This window comes from Eumetopias jubatus, unplaced genomic scaffold, assembly GCF_037043125.1.
Source record: "Eumetopias jubatus isolate StellerSeaLion01/CBP00866 unplaced genomic scaffold, mEumJub1_p1.0 scaffold_3, whole genome shotgun sequence".
Classification (NCBI taxonomy): Eukaryota; Metazoa; Chordata; class Mammalia; order Carnivora; family Otariidae; genus Eumetopias; species Eumetopias jubatus.
In genome coordinates, this window is record NW_028274809.1 from 164011596 (window position 1) to 164022535 (window position 10940).

Genomic DNA, 10940 nt, shown 5'->3' on the forward strand with positions numbered 1-10940 from the left:
CCTGGCTCCGCGCATGCTCAGTCCGCGTCGCCGGGGTCGGGAGGCGCCGGAAGCACCGGGAGCCGCCACATGGCGCAGGCGGGGAGCGCCCACCGTGGGGTCGGTGGGCAGCGGAGCGCGGGCGCGGCCTCGGGGTGCGCTCTTTGGCGCTGGGCCCTGGCGCTGCTCTGGCTGCCGACAGCCGCGGCCGACCCCTCCCGGCGCCAGTGGCCCGTGCCCTACAAGTGAGTGCGCGCGGGCGCGGCGGGCGCGCGCACGGCCGGGGCTAGCGGGGCGGGGTGCCGGGGCCGAGAGGCGCTCCCCTCGCGGTGGGGGACCGGGTGGGGCGCGCCGCCCTGGGGCCTCCCTTCCTCTGGGGACACTTGCGCCAGTTTCTAGCTGACCTAGGCTCAGGACACTTCCTCATCATGAAAGAAACGGGAAGTAATGTCATTTTACTGAGTGAATTTTGGATGCAAGTAACCGACTGTTTGAATAGTTTGAGGAGACTGAATATCGCGTTTGTTTATTAACGTCTTGCACGTCGTTATCGTGAGCGCGTACCCATTGGCACAACTGACAGCGTGACCCACTGGTTGGGGTTTTCTGAGACTTTCCGTTTTTATCCCTAAAAGTCATGTGTCCTTAGACTCGCCCGCCCCCTTTGACTCGGGCACCCCGGGAAGGCTGGTGACCTCGTTTGTCCCGTTCCCAGTCTGGGTGTAGGATGTGGTCATAAGACCAGGACAGAGACTGCATGCAAACCTGTGAAGCTGATTGGAGCCTCTGACCTAGAAGAGTATTTACACAGCGGAAGATGGTCAGGTGGCTAAACACACGGAAAGAAAACAACGCTGTTAACACCAGGCAGGGCTTTTGAAAACGCACAGCTATTTCGGATGACAAAATAGTGAGTGGAGAGGCAGGTTAACCTAGTGGTCAGGCGAGAGTTCTGGGTTCCAGTCAAATCAGTCACCACCATCACTAGCTGTTCGATAGCCGATATCCGTATCTCTGTAACCACATGTCCTGAGTTAGCAGGAATAGTAGCATTTACCCGGTGTTTGTAGGGGGATTACATCTAGTAAATGCCAGCTCTTGTCAAGCCTGGATATTAGCGTATTCTGCTCACTGAATGCTTTGCACCACTTCCTTGTTTTGCTCGATATATATGGAAAGAGAAGTTTGGGTTTTCTTGAAAAAAATGTTAATACAATGTTCGCTCAAAAAAAACATAAAAAAGAAGTAAAAAATGTTCAATAAAATAAGAGATTGTAAATTCAAAACTACTTGATTTAAAATTAGGGAAATGTATGAACTATAACTTCGTGTTTCTATAAAAATTTCAAATATTGAGTTTAATCTTCTCTACTGAATAAAATTTAACTTTATTAAGTTCACACAAATTATGCTTTTGAAATTACCCTTGACCTACAAGAGATTTAGCTGTGGGCAAGTGAAAACTATGTATAGTTATGTATTTGTTTCAACCAGATGAGCACCTCTAAAACAGGTAAGTATACCTGAGTCTTATAAATGTTGTGTGTGTGGAGGGAAGGGGGGTGTTAATATTTTTGGCTAACTTCTTAAAATAGAAATTTTTGTTGATGTGGTAGCGTTATAAAAGAACAGATCTGTCTAAAACCTTAGAGGTCAGTATTCTTCAGGATAGATGGAGGCAGCGTCTTTCATCTGTATCTTCCACTGCCAAATATGGAAGGTGACCAGGGGTGTCTACTACTACAATCCGCCCCCTGGTCCTATTGCCAAGGCCTTCGGGGATTGGGGGGGGCTTCTCTTCTTGTTACATTATTACAGTAAACTAACTGACCGATGCCTTAACTTCCTCTCTCACCGCCCTCTTCTAACTCATAAAATAAGGTTTGTTTTGCAGCAAATCCAGTCAGACCAGGGCTGCTACTTAAAATCCGTGAAGCTCACTCTGGGGCTCATTCCTTGCCAGTTGTAGAGTCCAGGGGTTGCGGTTCGTGCTGCGTCAGTGCAAAAGGACAGTCCCTGCTGCCCTCTCCTGCCCTGAAGCCTGAATTCTTTATTTACAGTTTTATTTACCCGCTGTCTTAAAATACTTAATGTTTTCTCTACTTTTGTGTCCTGACCTTTGGAAGTATTTTAAAAACCTAAGCCAGGTCTTCATCTCTTTCTTTGTCCTCATCCCCACCCATTCCACATCTGGTAAAAGTGATTTCTCTCCTGTGTGCTCGCAGGACTCTATCTTTCTTTAGCACTTACCACACTGCACTTGGTTTACTTGTTTAATATATTCCCAGCCCCCACCCAAATGTTCTTGAGGAAGGGAACATCATTTTAATTTTGTTTTCCTCCTCCCTAGTATGGTGTCCTACACATAGTAGAGCTTTAATAAATATTGGCTGTAGGATCATTGGTTAATTTCATTATTTAAAATTGTTTACTTTAAAGATCTAATTAGCTTTATTAAACGATTCATGAATTGGGCCACATCCGGTCTAGCAAATAGAGGGGCACTCCTGTTGGTTAATTCTTAAGAAAACAGAAAATATATTCTAAAATATATATATATACTATTTAATCATAATTATTTTGGAATCATCTTAACATATGGATTGTTTAGGAAATTAAATGTCACTTGAAAATACTCCTTTATTCAGTGAATATTTGTCTACTAAATAAGATCTGATCTGTCAACATTTTAAGATACAGCCTCCGTTTTCAAGATTTTCACAATGGGAGCAGGAAACAGAGAAGCATGCATTTATCAAAGTGCTTTTAATGTATCATTTGCTATTAAAGACATCATTGGAGGGCGCCTGGGTGGCTTAGTCGGCTAAGCATCTGCCTTCAGCTCAGGTCATGATGCCAGGGTCCTGTCAAATACATAAAATCTTTAAAAATAAATAAGACGTCATTGAAGTTTGTTCACAGGATAACAGATCAAATGTTTAAACACTATGGGCTAAACTTTTGAATGTTTCCTCTGAAAATGTTGACAGTGGTACTAAAATCTGGATTCTAAAATGTTCAAGAAGAACCAAATTCCTATTAGAATCTAAGTTAGTGGTTTCTTTTTCTTTATTAGACGCTTTTCCTTCCGTCCAGAACCAGATCCTTATTGTCAAGCTAAATACACATTCTGTCCAACTGGCTCACCTATCCCAGTTATGAAAGGTGATGATGTTATTGAAGTCTTTCGGTTACAAGCCCCAGTATGGGAATTTAAATATGGGAACCTCCTGGGACACTTGGTAAGGCTGCATCTTGATCTTATAACTTCGGTTAATTAAATGATTTATTAAGTGGATTTGAGGGAATAATCGCTGTTCAAAGGGCTGATTTGAGACAATGTTTAATTGGTGTTCTTAGCATGTTTAAAATGAGTAGTCAGTGGGGCACCTGGGTGACTCAGCTGGTTAAACATCTGACTCTTGGTTTTGGCTCATCTCATCATGATCTTGGGGTCATGAGATCCAGCCCCGCCTGGGCTCTGTGCTTGCGGGCAGAGTCTGCTTGAGATTCTCTCCCTCTCCCTCTGCCCCGCACCCCCCTCTCGAGGGCACCCGTGTGCTCGCAAGCTTGTGCGTGCTCTCTCTCAAATAAATAATAAAATCTTTAAAATGGGTAGTCAAAAAAATATTACCGTATTTTATGATCCTGACAGTAACAAATGCAGTTGCTTTAATCCATTTTGATATTCTGTATCTGTACCCACCTCCTGTACCCAGCTCCTGGAAAGTAAGAAAGGAGAAGGCCTGGGGAAGGGGCAAGGTAGGCAGGAAACACTTCACCTCCAGTCCCTGCTGCACACACTTTTCCTAGGTTAGCTCACCATTTGAGCCTCTCATCCGCCTGTAAGTATATAGACTTCCTGAGACTGGCACAGAGCTTCTTGAACCCATTCTAAACTGTAAAGAAATGAAGAGCATGTCCGTATAGCAAACATCCTTACTGTCTGAGATAGGCAGCAGTCAAAACCAGAGTGGAGGAGGGCCTGAGCTTTGAGGAGCCACAGCATGGACGCAAGAATAGCAAATGGAGGAAGAATGGCTGAGCAGTTGCTGTAGTTGATAGACAGTCATGGTGTATTACATTTTCTCCCATTTGGTTCCTGGGCCAGTGGTTCCTTCACAGGTGCTTTTATACATGTATGATCTTTACACAGAAAATTATGCATGATGCCATTGGATTCAAGAGTACTTTAACTGGCAAGAACTACACAATGGAATGGTATGAACTTTTCCAACTTGGAAACTGTACATTTCCCCATCTCCGACCTGAAATGAACGCCCCTTTCTGGTGTAATCAAGGAGCTGCCTGCTTTTTTGAAGGAATTGATGATATTCACTGGAGGGAAAACGGGACGTTAGTTCTAGTAGCAACCATATCAGGTAAGTTTGAAAAATATGGCAATATTTGACAATTGCATCAGTATCCAAATGAAAAACAAAATTACTTTCATTGAGGCATTTCATTCATGTTCTGCTCTTTAGAGGTCAGTTTACAAAATGTACTTCTGGAAGCAATAATTTTTGACCCAAACTATTGCTCATGCCAAGCGTCACCTTTAAACTTTTTTTTTTTTTAATTCATGAGAGACAGAGAGAGAGAGGCAGAGGGAGAAGCAGGCTCCCAAGGAGCAGGGAGCCTGATGCAGGACTCGATCCCAGGACCCTGGGATCATGACCTGAGCCAAAGGCAGACGCTTAACCATCTGAGCCACCCAGGTGCCCAAGCGTCACCTTTAGATGATGAATAGTGTATCTCCTCTATTCCATGGTAAAAAATGAATGAAATGATAAAATGTTTTCTGCAATTAAATTGGACTTTCTAAATAAAACAGTAGAAGAACATCCACGAAACGTCCGATAAAATAACTGATTAAAGGTGCTGTTAACCGTATCTGGAAAAAGACTTTCAGTGATGATACCTTGTTTTTATGTCAAGAAGTAATAGCTACCACTCATGGGGACTTACTCTGGGCCCAGCAGCGGTTCCAGGTGCTTTATCTATATCATTTATCTGTACATCATTTATCATCACAACCACCCCTCCCCAAAATAGTTACTGTTATTCCCCACCACCACCATTTTACAGATGGGGAAACTGAAGCACAAAGTGCTTAAAGTCACACAGCTAATAAGTGGGACTCCAACCTTGGCACTGAAGCCCTGTTGACCATTTTCTTAACTACTTCACTACATTATTTCCCAAAATATTCACGATCTTATGGATTTGAGGCTCCTCAGGCAATTGAAATATTTTATCTCTTAAGATTTTCTGTTCTGGGCGCCTGGGTGGCTCTGTTGGTTAAGCGACTGCCTTCGGCTCAGGTCATGATCCTGGAGTCCCGGGATCGAGTCCCGCATCGGGCTCCCTGCTCAGCGAGGAGCCTGCTTCTCCCTCTAACCCTCCCCCCTTTCATGTACTCTCTCTCTCTCTCATTCTCACTCTCTCAAAATAAATTAAAAAAAAAAATTTCTGTTCTTTTGGTGTATTGGAAAGTTGATGAAACACTTGGAATTTTGCTGCATGTGTAGCGTTGTTGGGTAGTGATGAAGAAAGTTCAGAACTTTTACCAGAAACTGGTATGTGACCTTGGATGACATTTTACTTTATTGACTCATTACCCCATGTGTGTAGAATGGGGATGAGACTGCCATTGCATCCTAGAGATAGGGAGCTTGCCCATATGATTCATAGAGCTCCGCATTATACTTGTTCTCCAAGAAAATGGAGATCTGGAATGAAAGCCCTGTTTGTGATAATTCTTCAGTAAACCACAGGACTTGAGGATGTTATCATGCTTTCCACTTGGATAGCTCTTTGCACAGCATTTTGGAGCGTGTTATCTCATAGTTCAGTGAGGAGAAAACACTCTTCTTCCTTTTATAAGTAAGGAATTGAGGGTCAACCAGGTAGCATGACTTAACCAGTCTCTTCAAGTCACAAATCTGCTGGTAGAACCAGGAATAGAATGGTGTCTTAAATGTCATCTGGGGATCTTCTAACTGTACACCATGCTGTTACCTGATCTTCCTTCCTACTTTCTAATTGATGTGCCCCAAACCATTCCAACAATACCAAAGTCCATTTCTCTTTTAACCGTGCTCAGCATTCATACTCTTCATTCCAGGCCAGTTTACATTTCTCCTTTCTCTGTCCACCTATCTCATTATCTGAAAATTCTTCTTTCTGACATCGGTGTATGATATGAACAAGTGATCATTATTTCATGTAAAATAGTTTGTAATGTGCTAGTACCTAAATCTTTCAAGTTACCCATCTGCTTTGTGATTAATTCTGTTCATTGATATTTTCTCATGTTACAGAAGTGTTTTGAAGTATTCTCTCTTAATTACAGGAGTGACTTTTTAAAGTTGAAGAACACTAAGAACAGTATCCCCAGTTCTAAGAAAACAGGCTTTATATTATTCCACAATTTTAAGTCCATAAAGTTGATCAAAGCAGCCACTCTATTCATTTTATAGGACATGAAGTACTGATTTCATGGACTCAAGTTGGAGCACTTAAGAAAGGTTCACACAAGGTGAAAAAGTGAATTGTTGGGGCCAAGCTCTATTAGGCATTGTAAATGAGGTTGTAACCACACGAAGTATGGTGTTTTGTTAACTTTTCGAGAGATTCCTCTGGTCTGGTACAAGGTGGTGGAAGAGTGTGAGCCGTTCCAGAATCTGTATAGTGCACAAACGTGGCCAAAAACATTTCCCGTTTAGTTGCTTCATTGGAAGAATTTGTATGGTTAGTGGGAAGGTTGTAAGCAGAATCCCACCAGCTGCAAGTATAGAGAGAAAAGGGAAATATCAAATATTCAAGGAGGATAGGGTATATAAGTATTTTTCTCTTGTAACATGAGTAGGCCAGCTTTCTAGAGTAGCGGCTCCCCTGGCTGCCATTCATACTGTGTGGGCACCATGCTATGTGACGGGAAAGCTCTGCATTTCCCCTCCTCCATTCTTAACACGCCTTGGCCCCGCCCCATTCACTTTTACCTCTTCCAGAGTTTTTTCCTGGTTTTCTCTCTTTTGCCTCTGAATCCAGAATTTGTTGAGTGGGGTAAAGAAAGAGGGCTTCTGGGGTGCCTGGGTGGCTCAGTTGTTAAGCGTCTGCCTTCAGCTCAGGTCATGATCCCAGGGTCCTGGGATTGAGCCCTGCGTTGGGCTCCCTGCTCGGCGGGAAGCCTGCTTCTCCCTCTCCCACTCCCCCTGCTTGTGTTCCCTCTCTCGCTGTCTCTGTCAAAATATAAATAAACTCTTAAAAAAAAAAGGGGGGCTTCTGCATGTGTATAATTTTGCTTTTGACTATACCTTAAATGATTGTAGAATTGGTATGTAAGACTTTATACACCTGTTGTAGCTAATGTTTACAATTCAGAAATACCTTGTACCTTGAAAAATAGAATAAAAATTGGCTGAGCTTGGATACCTATCGTGAGATACAGGTTTGGAACTATTACTATAAATAGATAATTAAATAATAATAAAAACTATTATTTATTCATGGCCTTAATCATCAGGTTAGAACATTTTGCATAAAACTAGTATTAGCTTTGATGTTCACATAGGTGATTTTTTTCTTTTTTTTAACTAGGAAACACATTTAACGAAATGGCCAAGTGGGTAAAGCGGGACAATGAAACAGGGATTTATTACGAGACATGGACTGTCCAAGCCAGCCCAGCAAGAGGGGCGGAGACATGGTTTGAATCCTACGACTGTTCTAAATTCGTGTTAAGGACATATAAGAAGTTGGCTGAACTTGGAGCAGAATTCAAGAAGATAGAAACCAACTATACGAGAATATTTCTTTACAGTGGAGAACCTACCTATTTGGGAAATGAAACATCTGTTTTTGGGCCAACAGGAAATAAGACTCTTGCTTTAGCCATAAAAAAATTTTATTACCCCTTCAAACCACATTGGTCAACTAAGGAATTTCTCTTCAGTATCTTGCAAATTTTTGATGCAGTGATTATACACAGAGAGTTCTATTTGTTTTATAATTTTGAATATTGGTTTTTACCTATGAAATTCCCTTTTATTAAAGTAACTTATGAAGAAATCCCTTTACCTAACAGAAACAAAACACTCTCTGGTTTATAATATTTTAATTCTGCTCTTTCTTTCCTTTTATCACCAGCATATATGTTTTTCACGGGGTGATTTTACATTTGTGGATTTCTTAGGCCTTTCTACCTTGGACCAGAAATGCACCTGGGCAGAATTGCCCCATACCATCTCAGGACTATTTTTGGAGAGAAGCTGAAACTTACTGCATTGGTCAAAGTGGGCCCATTAGGTGATCTTGGTTTCAAACTCCAAGCCTTTCTTAATATGAATTACAGTTCATATCAGATATATAGGATCTTTGGGGACACCCTTTTTTTTTTAATTGTGGATATGGTGTACCAAGATTTTTTTAATACCCTCAGTGACATTTTCATGATGGTACTTTTTTCTGGTACAGTAGTTATGCATTTTCATTTAAGTACTTTTTGGTGGTTTAGACGGACTTCACAGCTTTTGTAACTTTTGGGACCAGGTCTAGTAGTTTGATTTTGTTCTGTTCACTTAGAGACCAATCTGGACACCATAGCTGCAGCACTCGTGCTTCTGGATGAGGTAAAAACAGTGTTAAAGAGCTCAAGTTTCTAGCTAGCATTTTAGAATTAGCCAGCAACTAGCATTTTGTGATTTAGGCAGCTTAGCATTTCTGAACTTTACTGTCCTTATGTCTAAGATGATTCATCTGTCAGGATTGTTGTAAAGACTGAAGCCATGTATGTTTGTCATAGGAAAGTTACAGTAAATGGTCGCTATAATGATGAGTCAAAGAACAAAGTGCCATCCTTGATCTGGCCTAATGTAGTTTAAATGCCAACCTTTCCTGGGGTTTATAGTAATTCCCTAGACTGAGCTGACAGTTGAATGCTTCTGCAATTCTTCAAACACAGGGGACACAAGTATCTGACTGCAGGTGCATCTGGGTGAACAGGCACCCTCTGACTCCTCTACTCTTCTTGAATTCCTTCCACCCAGTTGAGGTGCCAACTCAGAAGAGGGTACACTTCTCAGACAGGGGACAGGTTTTTGTCAAGGATCTCCAAGTAGCTGTGCTTCAAGGTCCTTTAAATGTTTGGTGATGTCTATTCATGGAAAAAACACCACTCAGTAAGATGATGAAGCAGAGACAATCGGTTAAATATGTAAACTGTTACTCAGTTTCTACTAACATTTGAGTGCCTCTTGAGAGGTTAGTTATCACTGAGTTCTCCTACAAAGCCCAAACAGAGGCATTATTTACCTGACCCAAATGAGTAAACTGGGGCTTAGGTTAAATGACCTTTCCCTGGCTACCCAGCTAATGGTAACCGAGCCACATTTTGAACCAGTTCTGTTGACTGCATGGCAAACACTATCAAGCGAGGTTTCACCGTTACTCAAATATGTAGTCCTCAGACCAGTGCCCGCACCACAGGTTACCAACACCATAGGTTACTGGTCAAGTACAGACACGGATAGGAAAGATTCAGAAACTTCTTTTAAAGCAATTTATTGGAGTAATTTTGTTTCTGTTGAATCTAATAAAAAAATTGCTTGTATTTTGTATGTCTTTATTTCATTTGTCTAGGAATTAATTTTTATTGTCTTTTTTAAAACTATAGGCACTACACCAGTCTGAAAATAAAAACCCAGCCCTTCACCACAGATAACTTAAGCACTGCATTACTCTGCTTACTGCAGCACAAAGGCAAAGTCTTGCTAAGATACATGGGGAGAACTTTGTTTTACTGCCTACCATTTAGCCTATGTACTCATGTTAATAGTGCCTAAACTCTCCTAATTAATTTTGCCTCTTTAACCTGCTAGTTATTTTCAGGTCACAAACGTGGATCTTTGCGTTATCACCACCTAGTGGCTGAAATAGGGCAGTGCCAACTTTTACTAGATAATTTAGGAAAATTGATCTGGAAAACAGAATTCTGGATTTTCTAGAACTGCACTGGGGAAACAAGGAAAAACTCTTGTGCCACATTTGTGTTAACTCTAAAGCACAGAACTTGGTTCTGTAGCAAAGACAAATGAGGACATCTGGATGTGGAACTTGAATTTTTATTCAGTATTTTTCAGTTCCTAAGAATATTTTAACAAATGAAGGAATTCTGTGAAAATAATTGGTAGACTCAGGTGACTATAGCATAGAGCATAAAAATCACATTAGTACTTACTTAAGAATTTATCAAACTTGTCAACTGTACTTATGAAGTAGGCCTTTTGGAGTAGAGATGGAATGAACATGCTTTCAAAATGGTAGTTTATGGCCAGGCAGGAATTTGCCAATTAAATCTTGCTGCCCTTTGATCTACTATATAACTTAAATGTGATTTCTATTTTTCTGTTATGAATGTATAAAATTTCCTCTATTTCTGTGAAAAACCATTTTGTTGAAGTCTGATATAGGGGCTTTAGAATAAATATATCCTCACTTATTCTGGCTCAGTATTCAGTAAGTATACCCACAAAGTGTCATCAAATGTATTTTAATACTTATAGGAAAACAGTCAAAAGATTAAAATACATATTTGGAACCCCTGATATTGGCTCCTTTGAAATCAGGGAAGAAAGTCTTAAACTTCATCTAGTTTTATAATCTGGTCTGGTGGTACTTGAAGTTTTTGGGGCTTTCAGTTCAAGATCTTTTTTTTAAGAAATTGTTGGTATGTTATACGAAGAACAGTGTTCCAAAACCATACACATGCTTTTCCCTGTTCACAGCCAAGACAAATGGGCTGGGCGAAGTTTATTTCCATCATCTTCCTATTTACCTTTCATTGTCCAAGTAGCTTCCTGTGCTCTCAAATTTGCCTATCTACATTTTCTCTCCCCTACTTCATATATTCTTTTACTGGACTGATTATTCTAAGGATAAGCTCTTGGTTGTCTTTTGGA

The 10940-nt window shown here is 41.0% G+C and overlaps 1 protein-coding gene across 1 annotated transcript; it reads left to right on the top strand.

Moving 5' to 3' along the window:
* The first annotated feature begins 4 nt into the window (after positions 1 to 4).
* CLN5 (CLN5 lysosomal BMP synthase) lies at positions 5 to 10480 on the top strand. Its single transcript, XM_028106064.2, has 4 exons — positions 5 to 224; positions 3056 to 3221; positions 4136 to 4361; positions 7582 to 10480. Exons 1-4 carry the CDS (start codon positions 70 to 72, stop codon positions 8091 to 8093), a joined length of 1059 nt encoding a protein of 352 aa, XP_027961865.1. The 5' UTR covers positions 5 to 69; the 3' UTR covers positions 8094 to 10480.
* The last annotated feature ends 460 nt before the right edge of the window (positions 10481 to 10940 follow it).

Coding starts and splice junctions, on each gene's coding strand:
- CLN5 (XM_028106064.2), top strand. CDS start 70: ATGGCGCAGGCGGGGAGCGCCCACCGTGGGGTCGGTGGGCAGCGGAGC. Junction 3,222..4,135: donor GGAACCTCCTGGGACACTTG/GTAAGGCTGCAT, acceptor ATCTTTACACAG/AAAATTATGCATGATGCCAT. Junction 4,362..7,581: donor TCTAGTAGCAACCATATCAG/GTAAGTTTGAAA, acceptor TTTTTTAACTAG/GAAACACATTTAACGAAATG.